Raw genomic sequence first — 15,464 nt, forward strand, 5'->3', positions numbered from 1 at the left:
TTGATGGCGTCCGGTCTTCCAGTTTGGCTTATATACGGTCTTCTGTCGATGTCTGGAGGCAGATATAGTATCGATGTTACTATCCTCAGCCAAGCAAGTTGCAAAACATTAGGCATCGTACTTTTTTGGAGTTTAGGCGCGTCAGCGTTCATCACGATAACCATGACATTCGAACGCTTTTGCGCTATTCAATACCCGCTGCAAACATTGCGTGTAACGCAGAAGATGCGGGTCGTGTTTTTGTCGTGCGCCGGTTTGCTTTTCGCCTTACTCGAAGTCAGGCAAGCTTTCATATTTGAAGTAGCTCCCGCAACCAGCGGGAACCCTCATAAACTCCTCTGCACTGAAAACCGCTCGATTGATGATGAAATCTTGTTCTCAATTCGCTATCTCTTATTAATTATAGGTTACTACGTTTTACCGTCGGTCCTACTTTTAGTGATAAACGCTCTGATATGTTTAGCTTTATTCCGAGCGCGTTGGTCGTCGCCATCTGACAACCGCGCATCTCTGAGCACCGGCGGCAAGCGACACGAAATATCTATCAGTATAACGCTGATGACTGTGGCTACGATGTTTATCCTGTGCAATTTACCCATGATTTCTGGACTTTTCTACGGTTATTACGTGGTAAAAAACCCGCATTTGACAAGTCGTCGGGACAAAGCGAATCTTGGTGAATTGTATTGGCTTTGTTCTAGCATACCATTCGTAAACAACGCCACAAACTTCCCTCTTTACGTCATCAGATTGTCCTATTTTCGCAGGCATTTGTGTGAAATGTTCTGTTGTTTATGCCGCCGTTCAAAAAGAAAATGACAACTTGAATAAGAAAATCAAACTTTTCAAGATTTTCGTTAATTCATAAATTTCTGTTAAATGCAGTCATCAATTTGATGTATGTAACTGCCGACTTCTGCCGTCTAAACCGTTAGATATCTAGACGATCGTGATTATTTAGCGAAATCTTGATGCCCGTTTTCCACGCATGGTGCATGTCCGCGGGTCAGGTGAAATTTTGTTTGTTCATTATCAAACATACATTTTCTTAATCTTGCGAGGAGAATAGGTGAAGTGTAGGCGATCAGTTATTTTAAGGATAATCTATCGATTATCCGATGATGGCTCAGATAGAATATTGACAGCTGAATTAAACCTTGGAGTAAAATAGCTCCAAACCAATAGCTTTGTAAAATTGAAAAAGAAACTTGTAGAAAATAACGAATTCATTTGCCAGATCGTGGGTTTCGGCCAGCAGTGAGCGAGAAAATTTTATCAAAGTTTGCGGAAATTTGAGAAACTTGAGAAAGTTAAATTCTATAATCAACAGCCTTCCAGCAACACCATATCGTAATCATTTCGCTTTGCATTACGGTGATGCCCATGGCTCACAAGAAATAACGGGTCTTCTTTTCCAACACCGCGGTTACACCTCTGCGGTTAGAGTAATGCCCACATGCAATCTTGTACGAGCAAGAAACCGTAAAAACGATGTTACGAGAAACACGTTTGTTCCAGTGTTCCCTGCGTCTGGGTTGCGCATAATGGGTCGATTCAAGCACTGGATAAAAGCATCGCGCCTTGACTGTTGTAATCATCTCCAAACGTTGGATGAAAATCAGATAGAACGATTATGGATATAACTGTTTATAAATCTACATAAATTTTATATTATCGTTAGTGCATTTCTTCACAGTTAACAAGTAAAAATAAGACAGCAGATTGAACTTTGAGATATGAAAATAATACGTGGGTTTTTTTATGGAGAACACAATACAGAAATGCTTCTACTCTGTAGTACACTAATTTATGTATAGAAAAGATCATACTTGAGAAACTTGTTCATTTAAATTAATGAATCTAGTCAACGCAGATACAGGAATTGTAGTTGTAATACCATTAAAACAAGCATATATAGAAAATTAATATACGAAATGTAATGATACTAAATATAACAATAATACAGATAATGGTCCTAACAAATTGCAATCATATAAATAATAATACAATGATGGATATCACAAGCTATTACGGTGTTATTGATACAAGTAGCTTTCTTTATCGGGGTAAAATTTGTAAAAGTTGTAAAGTCCGAATCAGTTAGACAAAATCGATTCGGCCCAGTGATGAACTACGGTTTGAACTTAGGGTCTACATAAATTTACTGTGTGATCAGTTTCAGAAAACTCTCAAAATCAATTCAATTTTTTCATTAATTCAGTTACATCTATTTGAAATCAAGCCATTTTCTGGAAGTGAGTCCAGATACATATTTAGTTTTAACCGCAACTTCACAGCCGAGAATTCGCTGTTTGTGTGGAGACACCCATCCCCGGTGGGCAGTACTTCGAAATATGGCTTGGCTGCGAATATTGACAAGAGTCGTTTCATTGGAATATAAAACTCTGAAAAAGATCAATTTTGCCGGCCCAGGATAGCTAGTGATAACGGATTATCGATTCAGAGCACCCCGCGCATCATCCATGGCAAAACACAAGTTCTTGTTCATTTATGACCCTAAAACGGCGCATTTCGTATTTCCTCCCGAGCATCTCAACTTCTTTCCAACCACGATCAAAATTGAGCCCAAAAAAATCTGGGCCAAACAAGCCATGACCCCGACCCCTAGAAGCGGGTCGACGACGTGATGGGTAGCTGCGCTAGACCTGTCTTTCTGCGTGAGGAAGTCCGTATGAAGCACGTGTCCGAGAATCAGACTAAATAGATAGCATACGAAGAGCATACAGTTATAGACGGTAAGAGCAATTGCAGCGCCATAAATACTTCTCGTAGACTTGCAGCATTTGTTCGACTTGACCGCGCAGGCGATCATTAGTGCAAACCCGATAGTTCCACACGGGATGTACGTCTGGTAGGCGAAGTTATACGACTTGACGTAGAGACCGATCTCGACTCCGAGATTGATCATGGCCAGCGCGATTATGATCTTGGCGACCATGCCAGTGATCTTGGCTGCGGTTTCGTCCAGTTTCGGTCCGCCGCCCTCGGCATCATCAACCTTAAAGCTGCTACAGTTCATGTTACCCATCTTTCAACTAGAAATACAATCATAAATCCAACTTAAACATTATCATAATTAGTGATTGTTCCTTATTTTTCTAATAATTATAAATCATATACGATTAATTCAATTAAACTTTGAATAGAAGTGTCCAGGTGAACATGTTTTAAAGTTTTCTTCCCTTGTGGCAACAGGCATCCAAATAAAATTTCATTTTCACCCACACACACGGTTTTCTACTACAATGTTTCATGATAAATAATGTAAAATCAGGGGCAGAACCAGTGGGATAATTGTGAAGAAGTTGTCACATCCCAAAAGGGAACTTTAATGTCCGAAAAGGCGGTCACTTCCAAACCGAGGGGATAATCAAACCGTACACCTCTAGCTGTTCCTCGGAGACAAATTTTCTTACAGGTCCTGAACTTGTCACATCCCAAAAGACACGTTGATGTCCAAAAAGCAATATTAAGCGTACACTCGCACTGAAATGCACCAGCATTTTGCTTGTTGACAAATTGAAAAAGGACGCTAAAAACTTTGTTGGAATTTTACAAGTTTGAATATCCGTAGTCTAGCAAAAAAGTACAAATCTCATTTACTAATCATTGCGAACATTTTCGGGGGTTACATTTTCCCTCTTCGGGCATAGTGCATAGACTTTGACATCACACTGGTATTTTATGTGAAAATAAGACAAAAGCTAATTACAAAGAATTTTGAAATACATAGTAATGAGAAACAATGAGAATAAAAGGTATGATTGACGAAAGGTGTTACTTACTCAGCGACGAACCTTAACTTTATCGTTTTACAAGTCTCACAAGTCCCCTGGATTCGCTCCCGAAAATAGATATACAGTAGTTGAGGTTTATCGATAAACTAATTCATAGGGTTTCTTCACCAGCAATTTATAGAATATTCTAGGGAAGGTGATGATTCAATACCTCCGGTAAATTGGTCATAAACTAATGCTGTTAGGTCAGTAACCGGACCGTGGTTAATTTTTGTCAGTCATATTATTCATGTCGTCATCTACTCGTGTTAATTGGCTATATATCATAGGTACACAACAACGCAAAAATTAAACACTCCCGGCTTTTATTTGCCTAAACCGGTTATGGGTTTGAAAAGTAGACCGCCAATCTATTAATCAATTTCAGTGAGTCATCGATTTACGAACAAAGAATTGAAATTTAACTATAAATACACGCATGCCATACAATCCAACTCAATATTCAATCACTCAATAATCAATATGGTACACCCAACACCACTGCGGGGGTCTTGGTTCCATGAATCCTAGTTATTGGCTTAACCCAGGAGTAATTGGTCTGATTACACTCCAAGGCTTAACGTAACTCCCTGCTACAGTTCTCTGTGATTTTAAGCCTAGCTTTAGGGAACGAGACAGGTTTATTTTCTCACCACTACCTCAGAACGTTCGCGAATACGAGCCAAGTCTTAAAAACTGCGAGTCCCCCTATTCCAAACCGATAGTACATGTACTTACTTTTCAATCCCTCTGAATCCGGGTTTAAAAAAAAATGTCAACGCTGTATTCCACGGTGTTAAAGTACTATATAATAATAATGTGTGGTTCGGTTTTACAACGTTTTCGCGTGGTCGTATCGAACAGAGCTGTGTGTATGTGAGTACTTAGTCACGCAGGCCACAGGCGCGTACACGGAAGCTCCGTATACGATCCGTTGTTGCCAGAGTAACAACAGCTTATGGTGAAAACCTGTTTACTCGACAGCGGTCACCTTGAGTTTCATAGAAGTGGCGGCAAAATAAGCCATGGGAGCACTTTAGAAATTGTTAATTTTTAAAATAGTTTCTCACGGTGGCTGTTCTCTAGGTTGCCAATCCTTGGGATAACTTTGATACCCATGGAACCGGGCTATCAGCAAAATCAAAAATATTAAACAATGATTCCTATTTTGGTATCTGTTTATGTTCATGGAATGTCATATGGTAGTCTTAATAAAAGAAGAGAAATAATTGAAAACACGCCTATTCAATAAGAAATACAAATGATTTAACAAATGATTCGAACAACGTTACAAATTGAATTCTATTTCATTTGGTAATATTTCATATGTCTGTCTACTGTCTATGTTTTATGCCATCATCTTATTATGGGTCCAATGTTTTAATTTGTATAGATATTTTATGTAAAGGGCTGTAAATAAATGTTATCATAATTAACATCACTATAGTTTTTTGTTTTGAGAATAAGTATGCTAAAATTTATATAATATAGCTAATCATTTTTTAATTGCTAGAATATAACGCGAATTGAAAACATTGAAATCATTTAAGAAATCGCACTTTTTGGATACATTTTGCATCTTTTTTCGCAGAGTAAAATGCGGAATGTGGTGGGAATGTGGAAGCCACCAAAAATTAATTTCAAAGGTATCAAACGGAAAAATATGGTAGCATCGGTGGTGTTTTATTGTTACGAGTAGATACCTGAGTTTTTATGAATTTCTACGAAGTTCCGAGGAAACACAGATCAGTGTTATGTCATAAGGTGCATTTACTTTTCAGTTTGCATTGAAATGATTTGCTTGAGTAACTATACACTGTTTTTATTCCAAAGAGTCGACTTTATTGTGTCCGTGGCCGTTTAGGCGGCTTTGTTTTGTTGAGATCAGTCGTCCTGAATTTCTTCTCAATTTCTTCCCAACCACGACTACTATCGCGCCCAAGAAAATCTGCGCCAGGCTGGAAACAACACCAGCTCCGAGTAGCGGGTCGACTACCTGATGAACGGACGGGTTGCTCCGTTCCGGATCCATAAACCAGCCTTTAGTGTTGATCAAAGCGTGGCCCAGAATCACCATCACGAGATAAACGATAAACAGAATAACATTCTGAAAAATGATAATGATTCCATACGTGTATATCGATTTGAAAAAATCGTCGCGCATGTATTTCTTCAATCGATAGATGATCGCAAATCCGTAACCGATACATCCACAGGGGATGTAAGTCTGATAGCAAAGGTTATACGACATAACGTAGAGACCGATCTCGACTCCGAGATTGATTGTTGCCAGCACGACTATGATCACAGAAACCATGCAAGCTATCTGGGTAGCTGTTTCGTCTAATTTCACCCGTTCGGCATCAGCTTCATCGAATCTAGAAAAATTGCGGTTCATTTGGTTTCCCATCTTCCGTCTAGAATTAAACATGATAAGCCAAAGTTCCATCGAGAACTATCTGTAACACAGGGACCGCAGGTTTACACATAAGCACTTGCTACTCTATTCAAAAGGATGGCGTGGTGAGCGAGGTAAACCAGTAAGCATTCACATGAAAAAATATGACCCGTGCTAATAGTTGGCACGGTCCAAATCTAGCCCACATCAAACAGGTACGGGCCCATTTAGCGCCAGTGTGAAAATAGGTGCAGCCCTCAGCCACGGACCAATTATCGACTGTAGTTTCTTTTCACCCAACGTAAACTTTACTTACCCTATACTCGTTTCTCTGCACTCTCTAATTATGTTGGGCTTCCGAAATTATGATTAGGTATATATTCGAGAGGTATATATCAGTATCAAACGAATGTAAACTGCGTAGATATTGAAATCAATAATCCTTGTATGCCTGATGTAAAACGTATATATCTGAAATAGCTTGATAAGGTCACCTTGAAGTAACCTATGGTACACGGAAATAATGTCATGTTCGATATCTAATCAGTCGAGTCGTGTGGGGTAGTGTGATCCAAGTTCCCAACAAATATATCTTCCGCGTCTTGACCTGTGTCAGCATATGCGCATTTTACCCTGGCTAGCTTTAGGTCGATTTGCACATCTAGAAATAGGATTCCGTGAATTCCCAAAGATTCCACCATTCCGTTTTTAACAATACAGACAGTGTTGTGAGGCATCTCGGGATTTACATTCGGGCGATGACTAAGAACACAGTGATTTTATCGACGAGAAATCGTATTTCAAATGGTATTAGTTTATGAACTTTTAAGTTGAGAAGAATGTCAAAAATACTTTCAAATAGGCTAGATGCACGTGATTTGCTATGAACATATTTAGATTTACAATCCATTGGAAGTAGAATTAATGTACTATCGTCACAAGGGACGTTCATTGAGGAAGTAATTTAAGGGTTTCGACTGGGTATATTCAAACCCCCAGAAAACAACTGGCTTATTAAATGATTATATCTTAATCAAGCTGTTATCATAGTTTACTTTGATTGCATTTTGTGTGTTAAGGGTTGACTGTGAGCATATTATTTTCTTTATTGCATTTCTCTTTTTTTCTTTTCTCTTTTGAGGGGCCTGTTTTATACAAACTATTCCTTAGTTTCTACAGGCCCCTCCAGGTCTAATTTACTGTATTTTGTATTATGCTTTGTACACTATGCTGTAAATTATATTTGAAAAATAAAGTGTTCAAATCAAAATCAAATCAAAAAATCAAATAGTCTTTGGATTGCTTATAGATGACGCTGTTACCGACAGGATTTACAATAAATCTGTGTATTCTGATGTACGTAGTCCATCAGATCGGTAACGACATCCATCAACGACCCTACCCTCATATATCTTTGGATTGAAAGGAGGATGATGAACTCGACAGTGATTCGTGCGAACCGATTTGGCGGTTTAGCCTATGCTCGTCCGGCCCGCAAATTTGTCTTCACCTATTAGTTTACGCCGATTCTGTTAAGAGGAACTGTCGGTAAAATCTTTCCTAGTCGCGGTGTTCATTAGACGCAACGAGTGGAACAAATCCGGCGTCATCTTCATGTTCTGTCTAGCTATAACAGATGGATTGTAAATGATGACTATGGGTGTTCATACCCGGCTTATATACATCTGCCGGGGACAGAGATATAGTATCGACATAACTGTTCGAAGCCAAGCAGGATGCAAACTATAAGCCGTCATACTTTTTTTGAGTTAAGGCGCGTCAGCGTTCCTCGCGATAGCCATGGCAGCTTTGTCAGCTTTCACGGTCATGTGACGCGAACTTGAAAAATCGTTGGATCTTATAATCAACAGCCTTCCAGCAACACTATATCTTAATCATTTCGCTTTGCATTACGGTAATGCCCATGGCTACACAAGGAATCACGGGTATTCTTTTCCAACATTGTGGTAACCACCTCTTCGATTAGAGTGATGACCACATGCAATCACATACGAGCTGGACCGGGGCGTCTAACCTTGACCGTAAAAACCTCCTACCCTTTGTTGCAGAAGAAGATTGAATAACTTTTAGAATAACCTCTTTTAAAATTCTATATATGTTTAGAATAATTTATTTCGTTTATTAACCCATTTCTTCTCAATAACACGTAAAAACAACATAAGCAGATAACTTTTGAAATCCTAAATCAATACACATGTAATGGGATTCATTCACTGAACACGATTACAAAAATGCCTCGTTTTGTACACAAAATATATAAATGATTGTTTTAGAACATGTTATTTCTATGAATGAAATTTTAAAACAACGCAGATATCATAGTTATACTAACATGAATAAATGAACGTATGTACCTAAATGATAATGACAAAAATAAAATAATAGATATAGCAGGAAAGCAGCAATAGTTGATTTTCTGCATTAATAATGACCTTGCTCTGATTGCGAATTTTTTGTCCACAAGTGTGATTCCGCTATTTTGTTCGCACTGCGCATTCTTTTTGCAGTGATTTACAAAACTGGACGTACAGGAAAGTCAAAGCCACGTCAAAATGATGAATCGATGACATCTATAAATTTGCGAACCGTTTATCTAATACTTGAACCTGAGAATATTGGACCGGGAGTGAGTTTAGTCATTCGACTGAAAAACGTTAAAACCATTACCGGCCCAGAATACTTGATGAACAAATGCCATCATTATTTTCTACGCGTTACTTCATCATCACCATCATCAAACCAACGCTGCCGAAATATAAGTATTTTTAAAAAGGTTTCTTAATTTCGAGGCATTTCGTATTTCCTCCTGAGCATCTCAACTTCTTTCCAACCACGATCAAAATCGAGCCCAAACAAATCTGGGCCAAACAAGCCACGACCCCGACTCCTAGAAGCGGGTCGACGACGTGATGGGTAGCTGCGCTAGACCTATCTTTCTGCGTGAGGAAGTCCGTATGAAGCACGTGTCCGAGAATCAGACTAAAAAGATAGCATACGAAGAGCATACAGTTATAGACGGTAAGAGCAATTGCAGCGCCATAAATACTTCTCGTAGACTTGCAGCAATTGCTCGACTTGACAGCGCAGGCGATCGTTAGTGCAAACCCGATAGTTCCACACGGGATGTACGTCTGGTAGGCGAAGTTATACGACTTGACGTAGAGACCGATCTCGACTCCGAGATTGATCATGGCCAGCGCGATTATGACCTTGGCGACCATGCCAGTGATCTTGGCTGCGGTTTCGTCCAGTTTAGGCCCGCCATCTTCGACATCATCAACCTTACATCCATTACAGTTTCTGTTACCCATATTCCAGGCCTAAACAAATATGATTATCATCCAAGCATTAGTATCATAATCGTTATTATTACTATTACTGTGAGCCAATGATTTTTGTATGTTTTTGTTTTTTATTTGTAGTAACCAGATTACTAAATTTAGATAATGCTGCAATTTAAAGTTTGATTTTAGGTAGTTAGCCGATCTAGATATCAGATGATTCCTGCTTCTGGTCAGTGTATAATATATCAAAAATACCAGGCTACACTGTATAGTATTACCTGGATGAAACTGAAAAGAATATGTTCATTTTCCCGAAATGTTCCCCGATTGACCCGATCTAAGATTGCAACCCTACTTTCAAATCAAACGTTTATATTATCGCTACTCACTTTTTCCGTCCTCCTTTTGAATCTGTATTGTTTATTATGGAATTTCAACACAATATTCAGTGCTTAGTATTAATCTTTAGGTGTGGCTATATTTCTGTTTCTGAAACAACGTTCTCGCGTCACGACATAGAGGAATCAATATACGACAACGTACGTATATGGAACTACGCAGTAACGTACTTGAAAATAGCATAGCTTCGTCACGCGAACAGGCTTGGTTGTTGAACTGTAGATGCTAGAGTAACCAGACAGTTTACTCGATAGGGGTCACCTTGATAATAAATCCTCATTCGTCAGGTGTACGTCCGTTGGCAAGGTGAGAATGTTGTTCATTGTCAAACATAAATCTCCTGGCCCGGTTTCAAAGAGTATAAATCCTCCATTTGGGTGACAGCCATCAGTAATAATCAGCAACACCATGGTGACAAATTTCAAAACGTGTCCAGGGCCCAGTTTCACAAAAAGGTTTAACTCTTAAATCGATTTAATTTCTTCATTTATTCAATTTATCTTAAATCGATTTAGGCCTTAATCCTTTTTGTGAAACTGGGCCCTGGGATCATTTTGCATCTGCATTTATGAAACCCAGCCCTGAATCTAGAAAAGAGAAATGGTGAAATTTGGGCGATCTGAAGGATGGGCGGATTGTCCGAGGATGGATGACACAGAGAGCCGATTGAAAGCTGTATTAGACCAATGAGCTTTGTAAAATAAGAATAATAAACTTATATAGAAAGTTACGAATTTATTGGACCGTGACTTATTAAGAAGAGCAAAAAAACATTCATCCGCAACGTATTGTTATTGTCGACCGTGTGACACCAAGGTTCAATGTTATGATTCATAAGATAATTGTGTTCGGATTCTTAACACGGATATCGTCACAACAAATTCATGTCTCTGTGTATAAGATAGATATCTTTTTATTTTCATCTGAACACGTAATCGGAAATAACGAAGGCATATGAATAAATATACAATAAAAGTTATCGTGATCCCGATGATAAGGTTATAATAGGAATTGATATCATAAAACATAAGAAAAAGTCCCGCTTCCCAAGAATGGCTTTGTGTCATGATAAATGATCTAAAAAATGAATTTCTTTAAAAAACGCCATAGATTTAAAGGAAATATGCATCTTAGTCGGATTTATTTCGTTTATCAAACTCATAGTGGGTATTCGACAACAACTCTTGGTGGAATTTTACACACACGTTTCAGCTTAACCGAGTTCGGAGACAGAGTCTGAAACATTTTCTTTCTAAATGGGTTCGTTATTTGTAACGATAAGCTGTCCTCGATATCTGATCTTTTTCCCAATTACGATCAGTATCGCACCCAAACAAATTTGGGCCACGCTGGATACGACACCGACCCCGAGAATTGGATCGACTATGTGATGGACGGCCGGGGTGTTTCGTTTGATTTCCGTGAACCAGCCGGGAGTTTCCATCAAAACGTGGCTCAAAATCAAGGTCATAAGATAGCAGAAAAACAATATACAGTTATAGACGGTGATGACGATGCCGTAAATAAAGATCGATTTAATGATCCCCGATTTGTTTTTCTTGATTCCGCTAGAGGTCACTGCGGCGAAAGCGATAGTTCCACACGGGGCGTACGTCTGACAGCAAAGGTTAAATGTCATGACGTAAAGACCGATCTCGACTCCGAGACTGATTGTTGCTAGCAGTATCAGGAAACCAGTGACCATGGAAAGGACCTGTTTCGCAGTTTCGCCTATTTCAATCCTTTCTCCGTCGACATCGTCGTTATACGACATTCGCCTGGTAATTTGGTTTCCCATCTGTAAGAAAGGGATAAAGAGTGTACAAGGCTACATCGAATAACAGCTAGTCGTGCGGTCATGCGCTCTTATCACGTGCAATGCCATATCGACGGTCAAACACGATGGTCGATTTACATGACGAATCCCTGGAACCATATTTCATATCTTTTGTTTTATGTATGGCAAGTCTCCTACACTGAAGGATAAAATGATCTACACCACGGGACATTCATAGGGGTTTTCACCAAGAACACAGTTCTATATATATAGTCACTAAATGCGACCAGGACTCGTAAACGAAATCCACCATAGCTGGAACGTTGTAATTAAGTCCCCCGCACCACTTTAGGGACAAGGGTTTTCCAAAAATCCGTGTTATCTTCACGGCGTCTGCGCGTGAGAGATCTGTTCTATACAGTCACTCCATACACACAGCTGTGAGGGGAGAGTTCACCACGAACCCAGGCGAGAGGAGTCCATATATTTATTCATCATCCACACCAGTCCATACGGTTCTTGGTGTACTCTCGGTCACCTCACATAAATATCCGTGGGAGTTACTACAGTTAAAGCGGAGTATCTGTGTGTGAAGTAGGAGCGATCTGCAAATATTTACTAAACTGTCGGTACATGTACTTACGTTTAGTTTTTCGACTCCAAATAGAGCGAGAGCAGGAAAATCGATATTTCTGATGTAACAGTCACGTGACGAAAGTCATGCGCGGTTCTTTTCGATAGTAGCCATGAACTTACATAGACGATTAACCCGACAAATATCGCGATTGCAAATATCGGACAGATTTATTTTTAAGTCTTCGTAATAAATTTTCTTACGCGCTGATTTCATAAATCATATTAACCTTAATTGATAAAATTTCATACAAGCGTCGTGTAACATATACCGGTATTTATGCCCGGCGAGAAGAAAAGCATTTTACAAAAAAAGTTACATGCATCTTACAGTCGTCATGCAGCCATTATAGCGATCGATTGCCCTCTGAAAGGATTTAAACTTGTTTTAGACGTGTTGAAAAAAGGTGTAGGAACTTCTCCCAGAAAAAAACCTGAATCCTAACCATTTTACAATCGACTGACGATTTTTGAGATGTCTTTCTGATATGCTACTGGCGGTGGCGACTTGCAGTCGTATCCTTGGGCGTTACGGCAGCAATTCGTGCAGGTATCAATTTGCTGTCTGTACCTACCCTTAGGTAATCTACCGCCTGAACCGACGATCACCTTTTGCGAAGTCTTGATGCTCGTAGTCCGCGCATGGTGTAATTTAGAGGTGATGGGGGACGAATATCACTTTTTTCACGTCTGCCCGCATTTCCAGGAATTCAGAGCTAGATACATCCCGGAGCGCTATTGGAGATTCCCCAATAGCGTCAAGTTGTACAATTTATTCAATTAAAATTGCCAAACCCTTAAAAAACTGGCGTTGTATATTACGCAAATGTTTAATACATTTCTAATGACGATAAATGTTGTAATGTATATTATAAAATACTTTTGTGCTCTGTGCAGTTGTATAGTTGTGGAGTAAATTAATTAATTGTAATTGTAATTTTGCCTGGGTCAGGTGACAAATGTTGTTCAATTTCAAAAGGAATTCCTTGAGTCTTGAAAGGAGAATTAATGAAGATAGGACGGTACGTTTTTTCAAGGATGGCTTTTGTCCGAGGATGGTGATACAGACAGCGCATGGGCAGGCATTAGACCAAGCTAGAAAAAAATAGAATGATAAACTTGTAGCAATTTACGAAATTATTTGAACTGTAAATTTCTACGAGTAAAAAAGCTACATGCGTACCAATTATTGCCTGAATTCAGGGCAGTGACGCCAATCTTAGCAACGGTTGGATATTATCATTTACAGGCTTCTATCGACAAAAATTGTATTCATTTCAAATACCGACATTATCACATCAAATTCAGGTCTCTCAGAAATGTTTTTTCTTTATTTTCATTTAGCACAAAATCGGAAATAACAAGTACGTATGAATAATATGTACAACCAATTTAATTGTATTGTCAATAACATCATAATGATGGCTTTTAAGGATGAAATCAGATAAATCCATTTAAAAATAAACGCGATTGATAAAGGATAATATACAAAAGCTAGTTGGATTCATCGGGCTCCGAATCAATATTCGACACCAACTCGGAGTATGTACAGTTTTTCCAGGGTCCGTCGTATATTACTTGAATTCGTTGGACTGCAGTCCTCGGCGAACTATTATCGTTTCTAAATGGGTACATTATAAGTAACAATACGTTTCCCTAGGTATCTGAATTTTTTGCCAATTACGATGAGTATCACGCCGAAGAAGATCTGGGCCGCGCTGGACGCGACACCGACCGCGAGAAGTGGATCGACAACGTGATGGACGGCTTGGGAGTTTCGGTTCTTTTCCGTGAACCAGCCAGGAGTTTCCAACAATGCGTGACTCAAAATCAGGGTCATAAAATAGCAGAAAAACAATATACAGTTGAAGACGGTGATCAAGATGCCGTAGGTAAAGATCGATTTGATAGTTCTCAAATTGTTGTTCTTTATTCCGCTAGAGGTCACTGCAGCGAAAGCGATAGTTGCATACGGGGCGTACGTCTGATAGCAAAGGTTAAACATCATGACGTAGAGACCGACCTCGACTCCGGTGTTGATTGCAGCTAGCGGTACTATGGCAAGAGCGACCGCGGAAAGGATCTGGCTCGTAATTTCATCTATTTCGATCTCCTCCTCTCCTCCGTCGACATGATCGTTTTCAGAAGATCGATCGATTATCTGGTTTTCCATCTTAAAGACAAGAATAAATATGAAAACCAAGAACCCACAGCTTCTTCCGTGTCTGTTGTAAGTCTACTTTGGAGGCACGGGAATTTTTCCTAATCATATATAGTTCGTTCTAGCAATGAGCATGGACGTATAAACTAGTTCTCCTGTAATCTAGTCCATGCATCGAGCAGCATTGCTCATAGTCATTCCACATCTTAAGGCTGAGCGATTATGGTTGAACGTGCAAAGATACCTATATCAGATAAGAAGGTTTTTGCACAAACGCGTAGGCCTAGTGCCCTGGGTACTTACGTTTCGTTTTTCGACTTCGAGCGTGTCAATTCCCACCAGTAGATCGATGTTTCTAATGTATCAGTCACATGAAAGTCATGCTCAGTGTTTATAGACTTTTTCAAGTTATCGAAAACCTTGAAGATTTTTATCATGCGATTTTTGACATGTCCTAGAAAAATCGTTCCACAGACAATTTTTCATGCGCTTATTTAAAAAATCATATTCGTTGAAGTTGTGTGGATCGTTTGACCACGTTTTGGGTTTAAATCAACTTTGGACCCAGTTCCACAGTAAAAGTGGATTTAATCTAACTCTAATTTGACCAGTTACATAAATGAGGCCTTCATTTTGACGCTGACCCAGTTACTAAGTTGCCCGGTCTTTACCTATGAGACTATAACTACTATCAATAATACAAACTTTATTTTAAAACACTCAGTCATGTCTAATATCGTACCACTAGACATCTTTAACTATCATTTCGAAATAACAAGGTCGATAACACAGAAGTCACACTAAAATTAGGTCACCTCGTATCGCAAATACTGCTACGAAAAACATTATACGTAGTACTTCTAAATTCTCTATGTACTTATACCTATTTTTTCTATGGGCCAGTAGCGTGCAATTTTTAATAAACCCACGTTGTTAACCTTGTTGACTAAACCTCAAAACCTGGATCCAACCGCTGCAAAAATAGTATAGACTT

General features: G+C 39.1%; 3 protein-coding genes across 8 annotated transcripts; all 3 read right to left on the minus strand.

The window, feature by feature from the left end:
- Positions 1–1,678: 1,678 nt before the first annotated feature.
- Positions 1,679–6,648, minus strand: LOC141909867 (uncharacterized). Of its 6 annotated transcripts, none has more exons than XM_074800530.1 (3): positions 6,512–6,633; positions 5,501–5,904; positions 1,679–3,056 (listed from the first exon to the last, which is right to left on the minus strand). In XM_074800530.1, the coding sequence occupies exon 3, from the start codon at positions 3,047–3,049 to the stop codon at positions 2,510–2,512; it is 540 nt and encodes a 179-aa protein (XP_074656631.1). In that variant the 5' UTR covers positions 3,050–3,056; positions 5,501–5,904; positions 6,512–6,633; the 3' UTR covers positions 1,679–2,509. The 6 variants fall into 6 exon arrangements, with proteins under 6 accessions (XP_074656631.1, XP_074656629.1, XP_074656628.1 ...); XM_074800528.1 differs by having other exon boundaries at positions 5,501–6,214; positions 6,512–6,623; XM_074800527.1 differs by lacking the exon at positions 5,501–5,904 and having other exon boundaries at positions 6,512–6,648.
- Positions 6,649–8,335: 1,687 nt separating this feature from the next.
- LOC141909845 (uncharacterized) lies at positions 8,336–10,302 on the minus strand. The gene is made up of 2 exons (XM_074800493.1): positions 9,890–10,302; positions 8,336–9,536 (listed from the first exon to the last, which is right to left on the minus strand). Exon 2 carries the CDS (start codon positions 9,525–9,527, stop codon positions 8,982–8,984), a length of 546 nt encoding a protein of 181 aa, XP_074656594.1. The 5' UTR covers positions 9,528–9,536; positions 9,890–10,302; the 3' UTR covers positions 8,336–8,981.
- A 324-nt stretch (positions 10,303–10,626) lies between these two features.
- LOC141909912 (uncharacterized) lies at positions 10,627–12,391 on the minus strand. The gene is made up of 2 exons (XM_074800596.1): positions 12,320–12,391; positions 10,627–11,697 (listed from the first exon to the last, which is right to left on the minus strand). Exon 2 carries the CDS (start codon positions 11,695–11,697, stop codon positions 11,152–11,154), a length of 546 nt encoding a protein of 181 aa, XP_074656697.1. The 5' UTR covers positions 12,320–12,391; the 3' UTR covers positions 10,627–11,151.
- Between the last annotated feature and the right edge of the window lie 3,073 nt (positions 12,392–15,464).

Source organism: Tubulanus polymorphus, chromosome 8 (genome assembly GCF_964204645.1).
Source record: "Tubulanus polymorphus chromosome 8, tnTubPoly1.2, whole genome shotgun sequence".
Lineage (NCBI taxonomy): Eukaryota > Metazoa > Nemertea > Palaeonemertea > Tubulaniformes > Tubulanidae > Tubulanus > Tubulanus polymorphus.

What these genes read in the sequence shown, in the direction of transcription:
- LOC141909845 (XM_074800493.1), bottom strand. Translation starts at nt 9,527, where the DNA reads ATGGGTAACAGAAACTGTAATGGATGTAAGGTTGATGATGTCGAAGAT.
- LOC141909912 (XM_074800596.1), bottom strand. Translation starts at nt 11,697, where the DNA reads ATGGGAAACCAAATTACCAGGCGAATGTCGTATAACGACGATGTCGAC.
- LOC141909867 (XM_074800527.1), bottom strand. Translation starts at nt 3,049, where the DNA reads ATGGGTAACATGAACTGTAGCAGCTTTAAGGTTGATGATGCCGAGGGC.